Source organism: Chiloscyllium punctatum, chromosome 39 (assembly GCF_047496795.1).
Source record: "Chiloscyllium punctatum isolate Juve2018m chromosome 39, sChiPun1.3, whole genome shotgun sequence".
Taxonomy (NCBI): Eukaryota; Metazoa; Chordata; class Chondrichthyes; order Orectolobiformes; family Hemiscylliidae; genus Chiloscyllium; species Chiloscyllium punctatum.
The window spans coordinates 46,068,155-46,095,499 of record NC_092777.1 but is presented as its reverse complement, the minus strand read 5'-3'; the positions used below and the strand labels follow the sequence as shown (position 1 = coordinate 46,095,499).

The 27,345-nt window shown below is 38.1% G+C and overlaps 1 protein-coding gene across 1 annotated transcript; it reads right to left on the bottom strand.

Annotated features, from left to right (window-relative positions):
• Positions 1-3,712: 3,712 nt before the first annotated feature.
• Positions 3,713-13,688, bottom strand: tspan10 (tetraspanin 10). The gene is made up of 3 exons (XM_072559073.1): positions 13,462-13,688; positions 6,244-6,854; positions 3,713-4,326 (listed from the first exon to the last, which is right to left on the bottom strand). Exons 1-3 carry the CDS (start codon positions 13,546-13,548, stop codon positions 4,032-4,034), a joined length of 993 nt encoding a protein of 330 aa, XP_072415174.1. The 5' UTR covers positions 13,549-13,688; the 3' UTR covers positions 3,713-4,031.
• Between the last annotated feature and the right edge of the window lie 13,657 nt (positions 13,689-27,345).

Genomic DNA, 27,345 nt, shown 5'->3' with positions numbered 1-27,345 from the left:
CACAGCAAGAGCAGAATGGGCAGCTACATATTAATGAGGCAAGAACCCTGTTAGTAAGGCCATCAACAAGTAATAATTCTGCTGATTAGGCCACTTGCCTCTGCCTCACAGGAATCAGTGAGTTCATCCCAGCATTGAGATAGGTATCACTGGATTTCTTGTGTGATTCTGCCATATTTCTTATCATAACCCATGTTGTCCAAGCCTCAACAAGATTCTGCTGTTGGTTTTGCAGATGATATTTAACAAGGTTCCACATAGAAGGTTTTTGGCAAATAGAAGCTTATAGTGCATAAGGTAACATACTAGCATAGATAGAAGAATGCCTGGCTGTCTGGCAGAAAATAGATAAATTAATCATTTTCAGATTGGCAGGATGTAGCAGTGGTGTGGACTTGGCTCTCAACATTTTACAATTTATATCAATGATTTATATGAAGGAATCAAAGGCATGGTGGCTAACTCTGCAGATGACACAAAGATAGGTAAAAACATATTTTACGAAGATGGCACAATAAGGATGCAGATCAATATAGATAGGTAAAGTGAGTGGGCAAAAAGCTGGCAGATGATGTATAATGTAGGAAAATGTGCGTTGTTCACTTTGGCAGGAAGAATTTTTAAAAAGTTATTTAAACAGTGAATGATTGCAGAATTGAAGTGCAGGGGAACCCAGGTGGTCTAGTGCATAGTTAACAAAACATTGGTATGCAGGTACAGCAAGTCATTGAGGAGGCTAATGGAGTCCAATCCTTTATCACAAGAGGAATTCAACATAAAATTAAGGATGTTAAGCTTCCATTATACTAGGTATTGGTGAGACTACGTCTCAAATACTATATGTAGTTTGGTCTCCTTAATTAAGAAATAATGTAAATGTATCAGTGGTTCAGAAGAGGTTTCCTCGATTTCAACCTGGAATGAGTAGGTTGTCTTGCAAAGATGGGTTAGAGAGGCTAGGTTTGTTTCCACTGGCATTTAGAAGAGTGAGGGATGACTTGAATGAAATTTATAAGATACTGAATAGTCTTGACAAAGTGCAAAGAATGATTCTTGTTGTGAGAGATTTCAGAACTAGGAGACACTGTTTAAAAGGTAGGGCTCACCCTTTAGAAAAAAATGAGGAGAACATTTTTTTCTCTTAGAGAGTTGTGCAACTTTGGAACTCTCTGCCTCAAAAGATGGTGAAGAGGGGGTCATTAAATATTTTTAAGGCAGAGGTAGAGATCCCTTATGAGGCAAGGAAATCAAATAATATTGGCAATAGAAGGGAATGTGGAATTTGGAACTCAAATAGACCAGCCATGATCTTATGGAATTACACAGGAGGTTAGAAGGACTGAAGAGCTCTTTTGATCATATGTTCTCTCTCTTCCATTCTTGCTGTTTTTTCCTTCCTGTTTGTTTTATCCCTCTTCCTATCATTTCGCTTTCTCTCTTTCCTAATTTTAAATTAATCTCTTAACACAGATGCCTAACCAAGAATAATAAGTAAAAAAAATCTGATATAGTCTTTACACAGAATTTGAACATGATTATTATTGATGATTACTTTTAAAAAATCAACCATTTTTATGAATGAAACCATTCCTTCTGCACTCTCTTCCCCCAGGAGATAATAGTTACTTTTTTTGTTTGTTCCTGCTGCCAACATAATTTAATTGAATTCATCCTAGTAACAAAAAATAGCTGCATTTTGACATGGGTCCTCGAGTTCTCAAGACAACTTGATAAATGTAATTGGACATTCTTGATTTTTAATCTGATTTGCAGAGCTTCTGCAGATCTGTGTACTCAAATAATATATCCTTAGGTTATTAGCACATGTACTCAAGTCACAAAGGCAAGACAGTGTTGGAAATCTAAAAGAAACACAGGAAATACAGGAAATAATCAACAAGTGTCTGTTTCTCTTTGTGTATATATTCAGTAACCTGTTGAGTATTTCCAATAATTTCTGTTTGTACATTCAACTCACATAATCTTCATTTCACTCACATAAACAATTGTTAAAACATTCTGGCAACTCAACAGCTTCCATAAACAGTCTTCTAAACAATACCTTTATGTTGATTTGTGGAGGTAGGTATGATCTTTCAATATTATAGTAAATCTGTAATTTACAAATGCCAGATCCTCTGAGATATTTGTATCATTGATAGTCACAGGTGAGATGCAGGAAGACTGGAGGTTGGCTAATGTGGTGTCATTATTTAAGAAAGGTGGTAAGGACAAGCCAGAGAACTATAGACCAGTGAGCCTGACATCGGTGGTGGGCAAATTGTTGGAGGGAATCCTGAGGGACAGGATGTACATGTATTTGGAAAGGCAAGGACTGATTAGGGATAGTCCGCAGGGCTTTGTGCGTGGGACATCATGTCTCACAAACTTGATTGAGTTTTTTGAAAAAGTAACAAAGAGGAGTGATGAGGGCAGAGCCATAGATGTGATCGATATGGACTTCAGTTAGGTATTCAACAAGGTTCCTCATGGGAGACTGGTTAGCAAGGTTAGATCTCATTGGAATACAGGGAGAACTAGCCATTTGGATACAGAACTGGCTCAAAAGGTAGAAGACAGAGGGTGGTGGTGGAGGGTTGTTTTTCAGACTGGAGGCCTGTGACCAGTGGAGTGCCACAAGGATCGGTGCTGGGTCTACTACTTTTCATCATTTATAAAAATTATTTGGATGTGAGCATCAGAGGTATAGTTAGTAAGTTTGCAGATGACACCAAAATTGAAGGTGTAGTGGACAGCAAAGAAGATTACTTCAGATTACAATGAGATCTTAATCAGATGGGTCAATGGGCTGAGAAGTGGCAGATAAAGTTTAATTCAGGTAAATGCGAGGTGCTGAATTTTGGGAAAGCAAATCTTAGCAGGACTTACACACATAATGGTAAGGTGCCAGGGAGTGTTGCTGAACAAAGAGATCTTGGAGTGCAGGTTCATAGCTCCTTGAAAATGGGGTCACAGGTAGATATTTCCTTTATTGGTCAGAATATTGAGTACAGGAGTTGGGAGGTCATGTTGAGGCTGTACAGGACATTGGTCAGGCCACTGTTGGAATATTGTGTGAAATTCTGGTCTCCTTCCTGTCGGAAAGATGTTGTGAAACTTGAAAGGGTTCAGAAAAGATTTACAAGGATGTTGCCAGGGTTGGCGGATTTAAGCTATAGGGAGAGGTTGAACAGACTGGGACTGTTTTCTCTGAAGCATCGGAGGCTGAGGGGTGACCTCATAGAGGTTTATAAAATTATGAGGGGCTTGGACAGGATACATAGACTAAGTCTTTTCCCTGGGGTGCGGGAGTCCAGAGCTAGAGGGCATAGTTTTAGGGTGAGAGGGGAAAGATATAAAAGAGGCCTAAGGGGCAACATTTTCACACAGAGTGGTACATGTACGGAATGAGCTGCCAGAGGAAGTGGTGGAGGCAACATTTAAAAGGCATCTGGATGGGTATATGAATAGGAAGGGTTTGGACGGATATGGGCCAAGTGCTGGCAGGTGGGACTAAATTGGATTGGACTATCTGGTTGGCATGGACGAGTTGGACTGAAGGATCTGTTTCCATGCTACACATCTCTATGACTCTCTGACTCTGCTTGTCTGTGTAGTCTAATACAGTGAGAAAATCTACATTTTTTAAGAACAAAAATTAAGTAATTCTACATACTGAGATGCAGAATAAAATATTTAATATGGCAACCACTTTTTTTTGCATGGACCAAAATTCTTTCAGTACACTTAACTTCTGTATTCCATTCATAACAATGCTTTGTTTGATAAATAATAAAATCGCAGAAAAAAACTCAGAAAAAGAATTCAGTCAAAGACAACAATGTGAGCTTGGATTTACATAAATCTTTGTTTCAGGAGTGGGTTGTATTAGACTCAGATGCCAACAATAATATGGACAAATGTCATAAGGACTGCAGATACATGGGGAACAGTTCAGTCAACAGATTCCGCCCACCCATTAGTTGAAGTTTAATATAAGGTGTTGCAGGAATATAAGGTGTTATATTTTGCTACCAATATGCTTTGATCAGTTCAATGTCACTCAGTAACTTCATTGCAAAAATTAACCCAAGTACCTGAATAACCATGAGAATTACACCAAATGCACCAATTGAATCTGTGTTGCTATTAAACCAACTCGTGAGCTGTGACATGCACCCACGTAGGTAAATATAATTCTGGGCTGTCACTTCTTCCATGTGTAGAGTGCCAAAGCCACACTGAGTGCCATTTTCTTGAGGATTGATGCAACATGAAGCAGGGGCTCCACACGCATGGACACCTGGGGAGCTGCAGTTAAAATACCTGCAAAAGGAGATGTAAATCAAGCAATTTAAAAACATGTCATATGTTCTGTTTTTATCAGAGAAAACATGTGTGACCTGAATTTGTTTCCAGTTTCTAAACATTTGCGCTGGCTGCCTCTCTTTGCTCAATTGATAATTATATAATGACTCTTGACTGTTTCATAATGACCAACAAAACTGCTATGCTACAGTCCACCAGAAAGAAACCTTGCTATGATATCAGACAGGCGATGTCAATGGAATTATCTATGCTTATGAAGACTTCACTGACTTAATTGACAATATATCTTCACTAAATCTATGGATATGAGTCAGTCTGTCTATTAACCCACGCTCATTTTCTGACTCACTTATTAGACATATTGAAGGATTGAAAGGTGATAAATATTACCAAGGCATTGTCCACACACAACAAGTCCTGGTTCAGATCTCAAACTCAGAAAACAATGCTCCCACTTTACTATAAGATTTGCTATGTGCATAAACAGTACCAACCAAAGTGAGCCAAACATATAGCCATCAGGAAGGTGGTCAGAATGGTCCCAATGTGACAATAAGGTGCAACTTTATGGAAAGAATGCTATTGAACTTTTGACATTTTAAAACCCCCTTTGACATTGTGTTACACAGCCAGTTTGAAATCATCCTCTTCATTTTCTAGCCTACATAAATATGTGCATTATACATATTTATATCACAAGTCTCCAATTCTTTCATGGAATTTTGATATGCCAACAAAAAAATAACTGGCAAGTGAATATTTTAAATATGGAAAAGTAAATATGATTTTTATTTTAAGGCTGCAGCATGTATCAAATACAAAATCAAAGGCACATCTATTTTATGGCACCAACTTTTTCATTATGGAACCATATAAACAGAAAATTGTCCTATAAATGTTTAATGTAAGAGCCACTAGTTTAGTCAAAAAGGCAAGTTTACTTTTTAATTTCATGAACTATTTTAAACAGCCTTCCTCCTTTATTAAGGTACAAATTGAAAGAAAAGAACAAATTAAATGAAAATGATTTTAATAAACTTTGAAAAATTAGCAAAATATTATGGATGCTGGAAAAAATACAGAGAATGCTGGAGAAACTCAACAGGTCTGGCAGTGTGTGTGAACTCTGTTCTGAAGAACAGTCAATTCAGACTCAAAACATTTCCCTTCCCACAGATGCTACCAGACCTGCTGAGTTTATCCAGCATTCTCTGTTTGAGAAACACTACATTATATTCAGGACTGAGGAACACTTTTTTTTAAACTGCTGCTTTTTTTTCTTGTTGAAATAGCACTAAGGTAGACATTTGGACTTTTAATTGACCATTATATGGCAGATATGCCATTATATGACAGGCATGTATCACATGATGCATTACATGTGACTGACACAATACAGTCATATTTCATAGAGATGTACAGCACAGAAATAGACACATTGGTCCAACTCATTCATGCCGACCAGATATCCTAAATTAATCTAGTCACATTTGCCAACACTTGGCCCATATCACTTTAATCCCTTCCTATTCATATACCCATCCAGATGCCTTTTAAATGTTTTAATTGTACCAGCCTCAACCACTTCCTCTGGCATCTCATTCCATACATGCACCACCCTCTGCATGAAAAAGTCACAATTAACATTTAGAGTCTGATATATCTCTTCTGTAGAGCTGAGTTCACACCTGTTGAGTTTGTCCATCATTCTCTGCTTCTGACGTGAAGAAGATCTTTTTTTATTTAATAAATCCCCCTACTGAAAGTGAGCATGACGACAATTTTCACTGGGAATGCAACTCTGCACAGAACTCTTTTGGCACAATGGATATTCAATTATCTCGAAGTCCATACTAAACACAGGCTAGAACATTGGTCAGATTGTGTTGTAAATCTGGCTGTTAACCTACTCACATGTTTAATTGCCAATCGTGATAGGACTCGACGCCGCAGCACATTAACCCTTGTTGGATCTCGTTGATAATGAACCGAACATCGGGATCGTCCTGATACCTCTTGACGCCTAAGGTCATGCTGTTCTTCAGAAAGTGTTCGATTCTGTCCCTCTGGGCGTAGACCACGACCCCGCCTATGATTTCCGCCGTCACGAACATGAGGATGCCAGCCATGAAGAATTTCAGCAGGCACTGGTTCTCCCTCAGGGCCCCCACGCAACCAGAGCAAGGAAAAACACCAACAATCAGTCCCACAACAACGAACGCCAGCATGGGGTCTGTGCTCAGAGAGCTGATGTTGGCCAGCTCCAGAGATTCTTTGTCTATGAGTCCCCAGACCCCGATCCCAAGAATCAGGTAGCCCAGCAATGTAAACATGAAGTTGGACAGGAACATCAGGTACTTGACACAGCCGTTGACCTTGTTGTTTCGGCATTGCTGCTTGTACTGCTGGCAGAGCCACTGGGGACCGAGCTCAGACTGCAGGTCGCTCAGTGTTTCAGCACCATCCGCTTCTGGACAGCGACTGCGCCCTGCCTGTCCCATCTCATCATCATGGAACCTGCCTTCCTGTTGAATTGGGGAGTAATGGGGAATAAAGAGATAAGAAAGGGATGGTCACTGCGACACTGGACTCACTAGTGGTCAGATATTTAGATAGGTTTCTACACTAGGAGCATATCAAAAAGCTGTGACTACAGGCAGCCCATTCAGTTGACGTGATCCTGCCAAAACCTGACCATTTCTAATTAACGACATGAGCAAAAACCGACAGAACACGTGTCACCTTGTTTCTAGCAGTACACCTTTAGAAACACATTAAATAACATTCAATACCTTATTTTGTTTTGTTCATTGAATTTAGGAAAAGAGCACGCCATTACCCTATTTCCTTTTTGCACATTCATGGATATAATTTACTCATGCATTGTCTCCACACAGTCTGCCAGACAACGTTACTCCATTCCAACTGTACACACACCTCCACAACTGCTCATCCATTCATTCTAGTTACTCAATCATGCACACTGTCACTAACCGAGACATGACAGTGCAATACAATACAATTGTAAAAACTGAAAGAACTGCGGATGCTGTAAATCAGAAACAAAAATAGAAAGTGCTAGAAAAGCTCAACAGGTCTGTCAGCATCTGAGGAGAGAATCAGATGCATTTCGGGTCGAAGCACTAACTCTGATTGTGTCCACACAATAGAATTGTATATTTGCTATAATTTTAAAACTTCCTTTCACATATACTATCCAAAATGCTGCCAGACCAGTTGTGTTTCTCCAGCACTTGGACTCCCTTAGCGTGCTTGCATGCACTGGAGGGAATTTTGGGAGCTTATTTGACATTGTTAGATTGCCACTTCATCACTCAGTGCTGTGGAGCACTATGTTGTACTTTGTACTTCTTTTGGTAATTATACTTTCTGCACATTTTAGTCCAACACCTTCTTGTAAAACATACCTTGCATGTGTCACAAAACAAATGGCACTGCTTTATAGAGTGAGCCAAGCCATGCTTTGTACAAGGTTTGCATGTTCCACTGAACCTGTTCACAGCTGCAATAGTTATTCCAGAATCAAGTACTTCTGCTGGCCTGGTTTGTCCAGAAGAGTCTTTCAGATGGATTTTAAGGGTGTAGAGGCAATGGCCAGTTCCATAAGCCTTTCAGCTAAATTGGCATATTGAAATCACATTCTGTACTTTCACTATGAATTGGTCAATCACTTCACCTAGCTATTGATGGTATGACATGAATGCAAGTTTGTGTATCTTGGCATTCAATGCAGTATAATGTTGATCATTTAAAATCTGAAAATCCATTTATCAGGATCATTGCATCATTGTCAGAAACAAAGGAGAATTCTATTCTTAAGTCTTTAGTGCCCAAAATGGGAAGACATTTGTCTGCCTATCATTCTTTTTCAGTTATATGATGATCCATAAAGTAAAGATTGATTCTTTCTTTAACCAGTTGAAGGTCTTACAGAATGTCAGTACATGATCAGACTACAATGGGATGCTTCCCATCTTCCTTGTGCAACTTTTGTGCTTTCTAAAACTCCAGTGTAAAAATCTGTAATACAGTGTGATCCTTTTCTATTTTTTATATATTGATCTGTCAATTTTTGTTCATGTTGCTTTAAGGTTGCTGTTCCTTTAAAATTTGCAGATTTCTGCCTGTAGATGGCATTATCAGCAATCCCACTTCTGACATCACTGTGCAGTTTGTGGTATTCTATGTTATATACCACATAGACTCATTCTTGTTGAGACAAATGTCTTGAGGTTTATAAATAGCACCATATATTTACATAGACCCACATTATCACAGTCTGGATCAAAAATAAAAATTGTTAGAAAAACTCAGCAGGTTTGGCAGCGTCTGCGGAGAGAAATCTGAGTTAATCTTTAGGGTCCAGTGATCCTTCCTCAGAGCAGTCTGGATTCTGTGTTTACTGAAGTACTGTGTATTACATACACGTAGCTAATTGACTGAAGATATTACACTGAGTCCCTGACATAGACAGAATGATTAAAGGCAAGAAGTGTCTTGTCTTTATTAAATCCTGCAGATTTATAGGAGTAGGATTATTCTCCTCATTTTTGTTAATTTATCTTTCAAAATATTTTGGTAAATTTCAAGTAAAGAGTGTTCATAGATGGAATACTGTTACATTATTATTCATCAAAAATGCCTTAACTGTTCAAAGTTTAAAATCAACAAAGATTTCTCTGTTTCAGTCACTAGTGTATTTCTAAACGATGCCTAATAGGAAGATCATGGGATCATGTCCCAGAAGCTCTCTATTATAAAGGTCATTTGCATTACCCTAAACTGAAAGATTTTTGTAGTTAGACACATTCAAAATTATGACAAAGTGACGACTGCAGATGCTGGAGATCAAAGTCAAAACGTGTGGTGCTGGAAAAGCACAGCCGGTCAGGCATCATCCGAGGAGCAGGAAAGTCAATGTTTTGAGCATTAGCTCTTCATCATTCCTGCTGTTCGAACGCTGCCTGACCGGTTGTGCTTTTCCAGCATTGCATTCAAAATTATGCCATTTTACTTTAAAAAGCACATTGTCACTAATAAAAATGTTTTGCTTTTTAAAAAAACTTTTGGAGCTCTGCAACTTCATCTCTCTCAGGTTTTCTTCATTCACTCTCAAATCCTCTCTCAGCAGTTTTTACCCAATAAGGCCTATCTTCTGTGCTTTGAACCCACTTCAACTAAACTCACGACCATCAAACTGCCTTTCCTGAGTGTCTTGTTATAAATGGTCTCGTTTTATCAGGCTTTCTCCTGTTTTCTTTTCCAGATGATGCCATTGTGGCCTACTCAAATGTGAACTCTTGAAGGACCCTTTGTCCTAATTAATTAACGTTCAATGTCAAATGCTGCTTTCCTTTCCAAGAGCAGAGAACTTGCTTTCATCTTTCAGGTACACACTTATTTGTCCTGCAACTCTTTTCAATCTTTCTCATCTGGTTCTTGTCCCTTCCACAGCAGCAAATCAATTACCACAGTTATAAATGGTGATCCCTGTCACTGTGATGGATTATTCTTCCTTACTGCTCTGCAGTCTTCTACAATCAGTCATGCCATTCTCTGTCAGCCCATCACTCCTCTGTTGTCAAACTCAGTGGAACAGCCATCTTGTCAGTTCCAATGCAACAATGGAAACAAACATAGCCAGAGCATCAGTTCCTCTGTGGTTCAACACTTTAGGAGGTTCACCAAGGATCTATCCCCTTCATGCAAGTATTGTCCATCCTTGTGTCCCTAAGTATCTCTGTAATCTCCTTTGGCCCTTCAAAACCCCACACCTCATCACCATCTTTGCTGTTGTTTTTCTGAACCCCCCGACCCCCCGAATGTTGTGACTCTCCTTTTGCCTCATTAATGGTGAGCTACTGAAGGGAATTGCTCTGGAAATACTCATGTGCAAATTTCCACTTGGCCTCTTTTAAGAGTCTTCTTTGAAAAAATCTCTTTGACCAAGCTTTTAGACACATTTTCTGATCTCTGCATTTTTACAAGTAAGTATTTTCTACATATGAAGCATAATATAAAAGAATTATTATAACTATGTTTTCTTTCAGAAGTCTGGTCAGGATTATGCCCTGCTGAAAAAGTTAAAATCTTTTCCAAACCAATATCCTATACTGTAATACATTGAAAGAAAGGGAAAGGCTGGTAAAGAATTAAAGATATAAATGTGAAGATTGTTTCACAATTTATTGCCAAATGGTCATAGGATTTTTTGTTTATTAGTATGTACATTGATTGGAACAAACTTTTCAGCCTGTATTAATGTTGCATAAAAAATTCACTAAACCAAAAACATTGCACAACCTAATGCTTCTCTAGTGGCAATTTGGCAACTCACTCAAACAAAATCCAATTAGCAAAGACAAGCAGGGAATTTCTGGTAGTTCCTTAAATTGCCTTTATGTGGAATTTCTTTTGTTTCATTTTATTTGATTGGCCAAAACATTTGCTAACATTTTTTTTCATGTTATTATGTGTTTTACATTATTTAAGCTACAGAATGTAATGAGCTAGGACCATAATCCCAGATCATCTCTGGACATATTGAACATTCAATTGTATTTGCATCTTTTACAAAGAGGAGATACAACCAAAAGGTTATCGCGGATGCAAATTCAGTGGCGGTCTGGAGAGGAATCCTAGAATTTCATACCTGAAGCTATCAAGAAAGCTTCAAAGCGACAAGTGAACTAAAACTGAACTGTAATCTCTTGAGTATCCCACAGGAAATGCAGTCTGGACAGGAGAAATATTTTGTATTTTCCCCTTTCAAGAATAAACAAGGACAATAGTTAAAGGCCAGATACAACATTGGTCTGTGTGTGCTAGTGGGTATACAGTGCTTGTGTGTGCTAGTGGGCTAAGGTACTCATGTAAACTAGTGTAGGCTAAGTGCTTGTGTGCTGTAAAAATCACAGTCAAAGAACCATCTGCTTAACACCATTCATTGCCAGTAAAGGATTTACTTGCTTTGAGTGCTGGAAGTCACTTTGTCAGCCAATTCAAAACAAAACGGGAGAATCTTGAAATTAGTCACTCAGCAAAAACATTCTACAATCAAATTCCACAAATGACTCAGATTAATCAAAATATCTTTTAAATTTGATTTTTTTGGACTTACCTCATTTCCAATCTGTATGTTGTCTGCTACGTAATTATTTCTTCTCACATTTAGTAACTTATTAACTCACTCATTTATGAACTCAAGAAAGCCTGGTTAAATTGTTTCCATTTAAAACAAATTTATTTGGTCTGGGAGAAACATACACACGAGGAAAGAGTTTTTTTAAAATGAACCTTGTTGCATCAAATCCAGGGAAGTGAATGAACAAAGAAAGGGAGCTAGTTCATCCCTTCTTACCCAAGAGTTTGGCAGCTTGTTCTGTTTGGAACAGTAATAAGTTGGGGAATCTCACCCAGGGACTGGTCATATCAAGAAATAATGTACAACATGCAATAGATTAAAGAGAAGGGTCAGGCAGCTTCCCTGGAGGGAAAACAAGCTGACTTTTTGAGCCTAGATGACTCTTCATCATAGCTGTAGTGAAGTGTGAAGTTCTGACAAAGAGTCATCTGGACTCAAAATGTTAGCCTGCTTTCTCTCAATGGATGTTGCCTGACCTGCTGTGATCTCCAGCATTTTTTGTTTTCAGTTCAGAATCCAGCATCTGCAGTAATTTGCTCCTAGATTAAACAGAAAGTGATTTATAAGCAAAGCTAATGATAAACCATGGATTATTGAAAGAAAAAAGGGACATTTATATAGTACTTGATCACAACTCACAGGCAGTTCCAAAATTACTTCATGCACAATTAATTACTTTGAATGATAGTAACTGTTGACATACTGTGTACTTTGCAAGTCACTGCCACAGCATTTGAGGTACACAGCACTCTCTCCTTATTTTATTTGATTGTGGGATGTTGTCACTGGTTAGACCAGCATTTATTATTTAAACCTAATTGCCTGGAAGATATTTAAGAATCAACCACAGAGTCACATTTGATTCAGATTTTATTCCCTAAAGGACAGTAGTGAAATTGTCGCACAAACTTTGAAGTAGTGAACCAAGTGGGATTTTATGACAATCGACAATGGTTGCCATTAGATTAGCTTTTTAGTCCAGACTTTGACTAAACTGAAATTTCACCATTTTCCATTATGGGCTTCAGGCCCATGTCCACAGAACATTAGCTTGGGGTTCTATGTTACTAATCCAGTGACATTACCAACACACTGCAATTTCATACTCATGTAATGACTGTCACACTGGCCAAGGTCTTCATGTCCTTGAGCGGAGTTTGATTTCACAATCTTCTAAATCATTCTGATGAACAGCTGATGACCGAAAGATTCACTGTGATGTTTTCAATTAATTGCAATATATCCACTTTTCAGATCCTCATTTCAACATGACTGACCATATAACTAATGTACTGACCCATACCTTACCCATTCTTCAGAAAATTACACTAAGAAAAATGGGCTTTCAGTCTTTGGAACATTCTTTCACAGCTGGTTTTTAAATGTGGAAATCTCTTCTGTGCATTGAGATTACTTCCACATTCATAACCAACTATAACTTGACATTGTGAGGCACAGATATTAACAGTAGATATAATTTTATTGAGACCCAATATTTGAATGAACTCACAATGCCATCATACATTGCAATTGTCTAAACATAGATAATCAAACATGACTTCTCAAGGAGATAATGTACATATTAAACAAAGGAGACCGTACTTCTATCTCTGTTGTCAATGTATTTTATTTGGCTGATTAATAAATGGCATTTTTTTCTAACTTTGTAAACTGTATTTTCTTTCTTTCATAGCTTTTTTTCAATGACTCCTTGAAAAATCCAGAAAGTCGTTCTGATGAGAGGTTATTTTGTTGAAAAGTTAGCTTCACTTTCTCTCCAATGATGCTGCTCTTGTCGAGTATTCCCACCATTTTCTAAATTTCATTCCAGAAGGAATAGTGAAAAATTCTATGAAAATTAAGATGCTTCCTTGGAAATGATACTAAGCATTCACGCATCAAGAGGGCATGTCATTATCAAATAATCACTTATTAAAGTTATCAAAGTTATCATTATGATCTTTTACCTTGAAAATCAAAGGACTGAGTTCACCCATATCTGCCTTCTTGATAAAAGGTAAACACTGGATCATTTTCATCATGAACTGCGCCATGGATCTATTCAATTTCTGGTCAACGTCAATGGAAAGTTTTCATAAAAAGTCAAAACTGTTGTTTCACCAGCAATCAAGTGAATCAGCGAGAAGTAACGAACTCAAAAAAAAGTTCCTGAATCATGTGAGAGTCACAGCCAAGCGATTAGAGGGGAAGATCTAAAACTCTTTTACTGAAAGCCAGTCTTGCTTTTCCAGTGTCCATTGTGTTAGAGGGGAGGATCTAAATCTCTTTGCAAAAACAAGACTGGCTTTCAGTAACAGTGTCCATTGCGATTAGAGGGGAGGATTATACCTCTTTTGTATGAAAGCCAGGCTTGCTTTTCCACAGTGTCCATTTTATAGAGACTGCTGATGATTGGTCCGCAATGCTCTGACATAATTTCACACAGGAAACTCTTCTCAAAAGAGTTACTTTATTCGTTGAAAAGTGTTACAACTTTCATCCCAATGCACTGGGCTGTGCAGCAGGAGCAGGCTTGGAAATTACATTGGCTATTTCCTGTTTTCATTGAAATACAATTAAAGCAACTGAAGGTGTAAAGCTATTTCTCATCCCAGTTACTTGGACCTCCAAGTCGCGAGTTTGGCAGTGACTTTATCATTGGAAGTCAATGCTGCGAACGGTAAACTGACGTCAATCGCATGCACGGAATATCAGGGCGGCTGCGCACACGTGCAGCCATGTAGCTTCCTGGACTATGTGGACTTGACCTGTAGGACTGATAGTGTCCAAGTCCCGGCTAGCAAAAACAATGATCCCGAGATAGCAATAAGACCAAATGAAAAACTAACCATGGCCAGTATCCTGTCCTGGAATCAGATGTGCCCTTTGACTGACGTTGGTGGACCCCCCAGGCAATCTGTAGTCCTCCTTAACACCACTTATTACTGAATCTCTTTGACTTTCAGACATGACCATTTGTTTCATGTACGTGCAATGTGCAGATGTGACATTGATGTGACAGTGCCATACAGCACTGCCCTTGATTGAGCACTACTGTGACATATGATGAGCTTCCTGCCTTTCTGCCTGTACTGTAAGCCAATGCAAGCCAGAGGTGCTGAGAGCCTCAAAGTAAAAGTGAAGCGAGTGAGCACTAACGAAGGAATCTAACAGGCATCAGAAACACCGCATGTTGATTCATGAGTTGCTAAATGAAGTCCTGAAGGGCTGAAGTCTGTGAGTTGTTCAGAAAGTAACCATGTTGATAAGGAGAGGCACGTTGGCAATACCCACTTGCATGGAGGATGCTGTCCATAGACCATGCATGGAAATGGTGGTGATGTCAAAGCTGGATGAAACCCAGAAAAGCTATGACTTTCATATCTTAGTTCTTGGGGAAGGAGGAGAGAGTAAGGAGCTGAGAGGAGAATAGCTATTAAACAGATGTAAATGTGTGGAAATAAAGTAGCCTCTGTTCATTGGGGAGATTCAGAACTGACATCTTAAATCTTAAGGAAAAATCAGAACATTTTTTGTTTCTTGATGTCAGGGATCTGATTATTCCATTATTGCATTATTACAATTTTGAATGGGCAAACTTAATTTTTAAAAAAACTGTTTCACAGGGTATGGGCATCACTGGTTGGTCTGGCATTTATTGCCCATACTTAATATTAAGAATCATCTACATTGCTGTGGCTCTGGAGTTACATGTAAGTCAGACCAGGGAAGGATGGCAGATTTAATTTTCTAAGGGAGATTAGTAAATCAGATAGCTTTTGATGACCATTGGCAGTACCTACATTGTTGCCATTAGTCTCTTTATGTACTTTAATCTAGACTTTTTTATTGAATTCATCTTCAACTTTGATGGAATTCAGACCCATATACCCACAGCATTGACCTGGGTTTCCAGCCAGCCCATTGATATTTTCATGACACCACTGTCTCACTATACTGACACTGAATTCACTATTTTATCCAGACCAAGTGAGAAGGCTCCCTTCTTTTTTAACCCCCTCTTGGTAATTAGAATAAATATTTTTATCTCTTCTTTAGCACATAGCTATCACCCTTTAATTAAACTTTGTTAACCAGATAGAAGATGAAGGACATCCAATTCCAAGGTCTATTGGAGTGAAAGATATTTAGTTTGATTTAGTAAACCAAAGAAAAACAAGAAATTGTGACATCTGACATTTACACTCAAGTAGTAGAAAGCTTAAAAGGTAGAGGTTAGGAAACAAGGAGGGGCTAGAGGAAGGTGTGTCTCCTCTGGCAAGCAAGGGAAGCCCAGTTCTGTTTTAAAGTTCTTGAGAGTTCTTGAGTTGCAAAATTTAAACCTAGGCTCCAACAGATTATCTGCTGCCCCATTTCCTCAGGAGTGGTGAATCCTGCAGATAACCTTGATTTGTCAGTGAATGGTGATATCTCAAAATTGAATTTTAATTGGTGTGGGTTTCTGAGATTGAGAAAGAGAGGGCGAGAAGAGCATTTAGTATCCTAGCTGTTATCAGTTCATGTTGCTCTCGCTTTTTTTTTGCTCAAAGCAAGTTATTGAAGTATAGTTTGCTGGAATAGTCCAAGTTTAATTCCCTGTATTTTTCAAAATAAACACTCAGCACGTAATCATTCATCTCCAATATCATGCATAGTTACTATCATAATATTATCCAAATTATCATGCATTAAAAAAAAGTGAATTTCTTGATGCCTCACTGAGGTAAAGTGCCTCTTGATTGATAATTCCAATGCAGCCAGTTTTGTATATTCCATATGGGTTGCCCAAGCTCGTCAAGTGACCATAACCACTATCTTAGGTCATTTGTGTACTTTTTACATCCCTTGTTCAACCATCAACATTTCCCACAGAAGTTTTGATCACATAAATAATCAGCCACCTTTGTGGAATGGTCACATAAATAGCCAGCTATGTAAAGTCACAGACCAGATTTACCATCATTTCAATGCTCACCTCTATGGCATCTAATATTATTCAGGATCTTCAGATGCATTTAAAATTTTAAATGCCAGTTTGATTATGCAGTTTTTGAGACTGAGATGTAACAGAAAATTGGCCATAATTTTCCATTAAAAAAAAATTTGCTCAGACTGTCAGGATACATTTGTATTATAACAAGCAATTTCCCTCACCTCGTTCAGTGTCCTAACTGAGGACAGGCATATCTGATTTCGCTGCTCGTTGGATGCTGCCTGAACTGCTGTGCTCTTCCAGCACCACTAATCCAATATCTGATTTTTCTTCCCCAGCCTACTTGCACGGCGCTATTGCAATCTTGGCACAAGCTTTGCACCTGCAAATTGAGGAGGAAACATGCTTATGCTCAGTGATATAGCATGAACTTTGAGAAAGAAGCAAAGATGGTGAATGTCTGGTGTAACAAGCTTTCACCCCTTTTCTGCTTTGCTTTATTTGGTGAGTGCCAATTCTCCAGAGAAAGTAAACAGAAAAATCCCCCAACATCTGAATATCACTCACAGGGCTCACGTTTAGTCAGTCACTGCACCATTCTGTTTACCCTCACTATCCCTCTGAGTGATTTTAAAATTTGAGTCGAGACAATAGAGGAGCATGTTCCATAGATTGTTGACTGATGGCTATTCTCATCTGAACTTAACATAGGAAATGAAAGCTCAGGTTCAACAAAGTCTGCAGACTCAGCTCATGGACTAACATAGATAGGTTCTTTGCTGATGATTGCACAATATGCAGCACCATTCACAACACTTTAGACACTGAAGCAGATGGTGTCAAAATATGGCAAGATCTAAATAATATCCATCCCACAAATGAATAACAAAAAGTTCTGGACAAAATAATTTGTAATAAGAGTCAAATGTGACATTTGTAATCTTACTCCTTAGCAAGGGTTACAGGTAATAGGTGTTGAATTTTCTCTTGCTTGAAATATCTATTCTTTTTTGTATTCTTTGGTTAGTCCTGACACTCTATTTTTTTTTGTTCATACAACTCTTAGAGGTAAGACAAATTGTGTATGACCAATGTTTCTCTTCTGCTAAATTGAACTCATAATCCACTGCCTCCTTAAACCTACAGACAAGACATACAACATCCACAGGTATTCCTGGGAGCTCTTATCATACAAACTACAGAAGACTAAAAATTCCCATTCTGGTTTCCTGACATAGGTGGATCCCATGGGTCCATCCTTGATCCATCCCAAATCTTGAAGTTAAGATAATTTGCATATGGTGACTACTATCTACTTGGGATTTGGTGGATTAGGAATGCTTGTATACTACACTTGCCTCAACATAAATTGACTAATGACTCAAGCTGGAGATCTTTGAAAAAGTCATTGCAAGACAACATTTCATAATTTCTACTTTCACGATTTCAAATGGTCACTCCAATGTCAAATACTCTAGGAGAGAAAGCTAGATGACCAATTCAATCCAGAATTGACCCACTCCCACCTGAATCCAGCTCTGCATGCATGTAAACCTGGCCATTGTTGAAAAATCAATGGTCACTCATTTAAAACAAAAATTAGGCCTTTCTTTTCACTAGGAGGGTTGTGAGTCTTTGGAACTCTCTTCCTCAAAAGGTGGTGGAAGCAGTCCTTAAATATTTTTAAGGCAGAGGTAGATAGGTTCTTGTCAAGCAAGGGAGTGAAAGGTGATCAGGGCGAGGTGGCTATGTTAATTTGAGCCGGCAATATTTTGCCTTATTATACAGCAGAGCAGGCTCAAGGGGCTGAATAGACTTCTTCTGTTCCAATTTATATGTTTGTTATGTTCTATATACCTAATTTAAGGGCACATCAAAAAGGAATAATAAAATGGGATTGGTGGTATTCTAACAGGGTGATGTCTTTCTCAGAGCCCTAGCTGGTGATGCCTTCCAGAGCCAATTGGAGTTTGGGAAAGGTCCCAAATAAAAGCTGCACATCCCTCGACATGACAGAATTATAGGATGCTGAAAGAAAAATAAAAGTAAAATCCCGTTACAACAAGGTTCTGATTTCAGCCCATCCAAGCAATGTTGAAGATAATTATGAGATTAGACATTGCATGCAATATTAGCATAATAAAGCCAGATTTGGATATTAAAAGTGCCCAAGGTGTTCCTCAGACTTTCTAATAATACTGAGATCTCAGTTGGAATTGATAGTTGTGCTCAGACAGAGCAGACTGGGAGAATAAATTCACTAAACATTTACATTTCCACTTTTGTGAGATCTTTATGTGTGTTTATATACTTGTGTGTAAAACTCAGTATGTAGAGAGCCCTATTTTTATACAAATATTAGAAATACAGTTGGTGAATTTGTATGGTGCTACATGGATGGAGGCAAGTGGTATGTGGAGCACAGAAACTAAACTTTAAATGAAGCATGATGGTCTTCAAACCACATGAGAAATCTATATCAGTAGCTTCTGTTCCGCTGTAACCTAGTATGGAAATATAGAAAAATAAACTATTTCATTTAAACCCCTTGTGGTTCCTCACTTAATAAAAATGAGCAATGAATATCTAATCCACATTTTCCCTTCCCTAGTTACTGTAGTTACTGCATAATCTATCCTGAACAAATAGGAATATCCACATTACCTCCATCAATTTTTCACTACAGTAGTCAATTACTAATTTGCTTTCAGTAGAGCAGATTATAAATTGCAATTTTATTATATTAGCTATTGTCTTCAGGTGATAAACTGTAAAATGAGACATGTACAAGGTAAAATAATATCCATGGTATTCACATAAGGAATATCTTGAAAATTAAATTGAACTGAGAACATAGGACAAACAAAATGATTCTTGGATCTTATGCTTTGCATAAAGTTTGATCAACTAATGAAGTTAACTATCAGCTGCAGTTGATGCAAAATTTGTTGAATATTTAAAAAATGAATATACCTTAATGGAAGCATTCCTAGATAGATGGATGGATGGTGAAGATTGGTTAAGTGAGCTTCTTTACCTATATGTATCTTGTGATCTAAAAGCTTCAAGCATTTTGCTATTAAGAATTAACCTTTAACTAACTTCAGAATCACAGTAATGGAACTTTATGACTGGAAACAGACCATTTTAAATACAGTTACATACTATCAGTGGATTAATATATTTTACATAGCTATAACACTTGTCTCTTTGTGGCACATTGAATTCCAGATTAGCTGCATTCTTGCCAACGCATTTGGGGAAAATTTATGATGGAAACGAAGGTGCAAACTTGTGACACTTGGTCTGCACCCTGTGGGAACTTGCACTCAGTTTTGTGTGGCGATGCGTTGTTGTCACAACTGCTTCTTTCCAGCTTCAAGTACGAAAGTCACCATAGTCCCGTGCTCTCAAGAAAGAGGGAAGACTGGTGGTGAGTTTTACTGAAGGGTCAACACGTCTCAGGCAAAGGGTGATATTGAGGAGACAGGTCCTTCATGGTACCTTAGCCAGACTGGGAATTGAATGCATTTGCACCACCCTGTACCACAAACCAACTGTCCAGCCATCAGGGCTCGAGGGTTTTGCTACCACCTCCAGCTGCATGGTCTGGCTCTTCCAATCAAACTCACACCCCACTACACCAACCCCTATCCCAATTCATGTTCATATTGGCTGTAGCATTACCCCAGTCCTTGCCATTCTAACATACTGCCATAACTTCCGTGCTGATGCCTGAGTGAAGGCCTATGAAAAATTGTCAAATTCCCCAACCCTGTGATATAAGAAAGGGTAAGGTACTTCTTTGTAAATTAGAAATTCTCTTTCTCTTAGCAGTTACAAAGACAAAGCAAGCTTGTGGCATCTTGGGCTCGATATCATTGATTTCTTTGTGAGCAATGCCCAGGTAATTCACTACTTAAGTATGAAGGTTTTGAGCCTGTTACAGTCCAGGCATAACACCTACACTCTTCAAATTGTCAAAAACAGAAGGCAGTCATTTCATAGAGTCATAGAGATGTACAGCATGGAGACAGACCCTTCAGTCCAACCTGTCCATGTCGACCAGATATCCCAACCCGATCTAGTCCCACTTGCCAGCACCCGGCCCATATCCATCCAAACCCTTCCTATTCATATCCCCATCAAAATGCCTCTTAAATGTTGCAATTGTACTAGCCTCCACCACATCCTCTGGCAGCTCATTCCATACACTAACCACCCTCTGCATGAAAAGTTGCCCCTTAGGTCTCTTTTATATCTTTCCCCCTCACCCTAAACCTATGCCCTCTAGTTCTGGACTCCCCCACCCCAGGGAATAGACTTATTTGAGGAAGACTTTTTCTGAGCTGGTGTTGGGAATTTACAGACAAACAGTGGACTGTGAACTCAAAAAACAATTAATCTCCCATATATGCCTTGACACTATTGATCTTTGAGACTTCAAAGGCTAAGGTCAAGTTAATACAGCTCTACTTTACAATAAGTTATTGGTTACACAGTATAAAGCTAGTGTTATTATAAAGCAGCATATCTTCTGACTTATCATATGTAGTGCCATGGGAAATCGATTGGCATTTATTTATATATGTATTAGTTATTGTATTGATGGTAGAACTTTGGGAAAATGTACTAAATCCTCAGTTAACAAATCATTTTCTGTAAGACATTGTTGCCAAGCAGGAAAATATTGTTTGCTATACACACACCAGTTAATGCACAAATGAACTTGCATTTATAGAACATTTTTCAGAATGACCAGTTTTCTGAAAGTGCTTTGCAGCCAATGAAACGCCTTTTTTTTTCTATGTAGTCACTATTGGAATAAAGGAAATGCAGCAGAAAATTTGCACACAGCAACCTCCCATGAACAACAATGGTGAAATGATCAATAACATGTTTTGTGTGATCTTGGTTGATGGTCAGGTATTGGCCAGGACACTGTGGGTAAGTCCCCTGATTTTCTGAGTAGTAATGCCATGTAATTGTTTACATTCACTTGAAAAACTAGACAGAGATTCAGGAAACATCTTGTCCAAAGGACAAGTACAGCTCTCCCACAGTGCTACACTGGGATGTCAACTTTGATTTTACGTGTTAAAGTCCTGGACTAGGGAGTGAACCTCAAGAGATGGGTATGTGACCAAACTTAGTCATAGGTATAAACATGATGAAACAAATTTGAATTGTTGATCTTTGAATTTCATTTGCCAATTTAACATCTGGGAATTTCAGAACCAAGACCCTACCCAAGTTGGCCAAGTTTCATAAAATGTATTTGGATTTGATTAAACACAATCCGAGTCAAAATTAACATTTCATTCGAGTTCAATGAAAATAGTCAGTTGACATCCTCCTCATCATAGTGAATCTCACCCTCATCACTCCCGATAGGAACAGTGGAAAAAGTCCTCATCTCCTGTTTGATTTACAATATTCTAGGAATATTCACATGCTAAAGGTGAGGCACTGCCTGCATTTTTTAAGTTCAGCAGACACAGAAAACCCAATCCAGCTGTTTTTCAAAGGGTTTGTTTCTGGCAGGCAGGAGGAGCTACAATCAAGGTTGCATGACTGAACACAGGCTGAGAAGAATTTCTCTCCTTCAGGAAGAAGCAAAGTGTCAAATTTGACATCATTTATTGGAAGTTGACATCAGACTACCAAGAATTTAAAAGATAACTGCAAGATTCGCTATTAATATGATCCAAGAATGCAATTTAGCAACTGTAATCTCAGGTTAAAATCTAATACCCCAAAGACACCCAAAGGACACTAAGCTGTATATTCTTTTATCTTCTTTTGTACTGTACACTATCCTCTTTTAACTTTGTCCCTCTGTATGTATGAAGACCTAAGTGACTGCATAAAGGCCACAGACTTGATGTCACAATTTGATAATGCTTCCAGAGATAATGTGCTTATTCTTTCTTCAAAGTAATAAAATTGTGTGATTGGCTCATTATTGCATACAATAAAAAAGTTAACTTTATTTTTAATTGGAGAAAGCTACGGTCTCATACCTAAGGAGATTGAAAAGATGGGACCAGTTCATCATGCCCAACTTGGTTATGGCAGCTGGAAAAGTATACCATTCCAGTATAAAAACAGGGCGTGTGTATCAACTTGTATCCACTTTTAGCTACTTGTATACAAAAACTCAAACTGGAACAATCATTGAATCTCATTGAATTTGAAACTCACGTTTTAATCTTATAGAAATGATAAAGCATCGTACTGACCCTGAGTGGTCATACAAGGGAATAACATGCATTTTTTTCCCAGTAAATTGAGACTTGAATGTCTAATATTAAGCTCTCAAATCTTCTATCCTGTACACAATGACAGAGCAGTTTTTAAAGTCATTTCCTCTGGTTGTAAAAATGCAGGCAAAGGTAATATTTCTTCCCATAAACCTGTAAAATGTGAATATTCACAGTGTAAATCAAGACACTTAGTAAATCACAACATCAGTAATGACAACAAAATTGAAAGTGTAGTGCACATTTATGTCTGTTGCTGTTTGGCACACAAAAAATACTTATTTTTAAATATACCTGATGCTGCTCTTGGCTTTTCCTCCTGCAATCTTCATTATACCAAGTGTTGATTTGTCTGCTTGATGGTGATGGTAAATTGGGGAGATTGTTACAACAGAGGTTGGAGGACTGAATTGTCACCCTCTAGTTCCACTACTGTAAGCTACAACATAAATATAAATGCCGTACCCAGTTTACTGATTTGGCCAGTTATAAACTTTAGCTATATTAGGTTAGAATTAAAAGATCCCTCAACAGGTTTCTTTAGTAAATGACAAATTATTATTTATTATGAAAAACAGAACTTATTTGTCAAAGATGTGAAGATGATTAAGGCGCAGTTTGAAATAGAAAAGTACAATTATTTATCTTTCCAAAAAAGGCCAGAACACACAACACCTATGAGAAGCATTTCTAAGAGGTAAATGCCTCTTTCAGTTTGTTGTAACTAATTTACGGTGATGTGTTACATAGAGGCATCACAGCAATAAATAAAGTCATTGAATTTGCTAAATTAGACTGAAGAAACTTGTAATTTCTTCATTAGCAGCACACCATTGTCAAAATATTTTTTAGTGCACAACTTTCTGAAGCAGAGAAATCAAGGTACCAGTTATTGAAACTTAATTGTTCAGTACATCCTGCCATGTTCCTAGAAGGGAAAAATACACTTGCACCAAAATAAAAACTCTTTGGAGTTATCAAGTAACTGATACATATAACCATATATGTATCAAATATAATGCATGAGAACTGCTCATAAGTAACTGCTAGGTTATTCTCTTACGTTCACCTGTGAAGCTCTTTGACATATATCTAGACAATATACATCCTTTACATCTCGAAACAATTTAAATTTAATTCATCTTTGTTGTAGATATGATCTTGCTTTTTATTTTTTAAATGCTTAATTCACATCAACAATCTGAATTTGATCTCTTTTGTTAATTCCTAAAATGTTAATCCACCAATCTCCTGAGAAATAAATGCAGAAATGTGTAGAAATATTCAACAAGCTTGTCAGTATTATTTTGTCTTTACATAATCTTCCTATATATGTTTCTTCCACCACTTCCTTGTTTAAAAGCTATTTGCTTTCTTAGAAGTAGCTTCTTCATTTCTAGGAAGTTCCAATCATTATTCCCTTTATTATTAGTCTTATGAAAGCTTTAACTTCAAGTTAATTGTATTCTGATTTATATCAGTTCATTGCAAGCCTCTATTTTCAAAAACAACATTCCCTGGAACTTGCTGTTTTGTATCATTTATATTATATTTGTCTGCACATTCTTTAGCCTAATGTGCATTTTAAAACTCAAATAACTCTTTATTATTTTTAGAGATTATTTTCCAGGGCTATTATTTCATAGTCATTGAAAATCCTTCTTTTCTTTGTTTATATATCTTACTAAATTCATCCTTTTCAAAACTGTTCAAGTTTATTATGCCTGAAACACATGACCACTTTCATAACGTCTTACTCCAATCAATATTCAGGCAGTCCCTGGGTTGTGAATGGGTTCTGTTCTGGAGTCCATTTACAAGTCAATGTGTATGCACATCGGAATACAATGCAGGATAATCTAAAGTGGCTGTTGTAAGCACTGATCTCCAATAAATCACAATCATCTTTCCACGTGCCAGGCATGACTTCAACTAACAAAGAGATAGCCCTGATTCCTATTGATTCCGGTTTTGCTAGGGTCCCTTGATGCCATATTTGGTCAAACACAGACTTGTGATGTCACTCTCACCTCATCTCTGAGATGCAGTTGTTTTGTCCATGTTTAAACCAAGACTGTAATGAGGTAAGGAGCTGAGTGGCTCTGATGGAACCCAAGCTTGTCACCAGTGAGCAGGTTGTTGCTAAGCAGCACTGTTGATCACATCTTCCATCACTTTATGGATGATTGAGAGTAGACCGATGGGTCAGGTTGGATTTGTCCTGCTGTTTGTGTACAGGACATATCTGTGCAATTTTCCGTATTGTCGGGTAGATGCTAGTGTTGTAGCTGTACTGGAAGAACTTGGCTCAGGATGTGGGAAGTTCTGGAGCACAAGTTTTCAGTATTATTGTCAGAATGTTGTGAGGGTCCATAGCTTTTACTGTATCCAGTGCCTCCAACTGTTCCTTGACATCACATGGAATGAATCAAATTGGTTGAAGACTGGTGTCTTGAGGAAAGTGAGATGGATCGTCCACTTGGCACTTCCAGCTGAAGAATGCTGTGAATGCTTCAGCCTAATCTTCTACATTGATGTGTTGGGTTCTTCTATCATTAAGGATGGGGATATTTGTGAAGCCTTGTCTCCAATGAGTGTGTCATGTATGTGGCTGGAACATGGTGCAACATTGCCACACCGCAGTACATCCACCCTGTTAACTTATAAATGCTGGCAACCGTGGCATGCGACCTGATTTGCACTAAATATCAAAGCAAGACGTAAGTACTGTGAACCTTTAGAATCTGGCTGAGGAGGAAAAGCACAAAACGGCAAATCAAAGCAAAGAAAGACAGGGATGATATGGGGATTGAAGCAGTCACAAAGAGAGTGAGTGCTAAGAGAGTCAACAAGAATCCTAAGTTTGAATCCATGTAATGGGTGTCTGCCCCTGTGCGTGAAGTGTCTTTGCTGCAGCATTGCAATGAGAGGAGCTTGTGTGCTCCAAAATTCAGCATTGAAGTGCAGAACTGTATGAAAATGTTATTAATACAAAAAACGTTATTTGTATTGGCAGATGGGGAAAGTGGTTTTCCATAAGAGTCAGTGCATAAGTTACAAATTTGCATTGAACTCAGAAATTAGAAGTAACAATATAAGCAGCTGGCATCAAATTGCAGGGTATTTTCATATTGTGGAAGACAGCAGCAGCCTACAAGAATATATTGACAAACATACAAGTAAGGGGCAAGCTAATGTTCAGTACAGAATAATTGGAAGGGTGTACATTTTAGGAAGAGAAAGAAGGAGACCATGTACTTCTTGTAAAATAAGAGTCAACAGCGTAGTAGTGCTCTAGCAATACAAAGACAAACAAAATACTTTAGTTTGTTGTCAAGAAGTACAGAAGTCAAAAGCAGACAGCTTTAAATTTTGAAGGGATCAGATGGCAGCCACGAAGATGTTGTGAGTGAAGAGCTATGACTATAATAAAGATAGCCAATTAATCCATTGAAAAATTCAGGAGAACCCTCTTTATTCAAAGTGATGGAGAATGTGAAACTCCCTGCCACGTGAACTCGGTGAATAGCATAAATTTATTGAGGACAAGGTAGAGAAGTCCATATGGTGTAGTAACATTAGGTCTGGGTTGTTAATAGAAGGTAATCTAATATCCATGTTAGTAAAAATCAACAACCTATATTAATTATTAACCATTTGCAAGAAATAGTAAGGCATGACCCCTATGGTAAACTGCACAACTGGTCACTGTTCCAGTGGACCTGACATCATCATAACATAGCTCCTTACGGATATGTTCAGGAGCATTAACTGGATTAATGATATAGTTAACCCTACATCTCCTCCAGAACACTCTTCTCACAAACTGTTAAACTCGTGAATTATTCAAAAATTCTGTCCAATTGCTACATCCTACCCACTGCCAACCCCAGTCTCTTGGTCTCAAGGTATCAATCTCTGACAGGACCCTCAGCTCTTTTGGAGGACTTGTGGGAAGTAGGTGCTCCTTTATCATTTTCTTGGAAGGTAAAAGCATTGGTGTAGCAGAATTGGCTCTTCTCTTGACTACTGGCTCCTGAGCTGTGACATTTATAATGACCTGAACATAACAGCAATAAGACTGATGAAGGAACTGACTGAATCTTATAACTGATTCAAGAGAAAAAAAATTCTCCGATTTGACTGATTTTAATTGCTTATAAAGGAAGACAATGAACTGAAATTCTTACTCTCATTTCCTCAGCATGACATTATAATTGAGGGATGAATATGATGGATGGAAAGAAGAACAAAGAGAATTCTGAAGAAAATTCTGGAGACCAGATATTAAGGGTTTCCTTGCCACATCTGAGGTAGGAATTTCACTTTCTCTGTCATTTCCAAACTTGCTTCAGTGTGAAGCTGCTGTGCTGCAGAAAGTATCACAGGAACTAAGAGAACTACATCATCAACTGCAGAATAAACTTCTGGATAAGGATCGTTAGGAAGTTCCAAGCAGTACTTTGATCCTCAGACTTACCATAGAACCCCTACAGTGCAGAAGTAGTCATTTGGCCCATCAAGTCCACACTAACTCTCTGGACAGCATCTCACCCAAAACCAGCCCCCAACCGTATCCCGTAACCCCACATTTACCATGGCTATCCACCTAGTCGACATATCCCTAAACACTATGGACAATTTCAGTCTGGCCA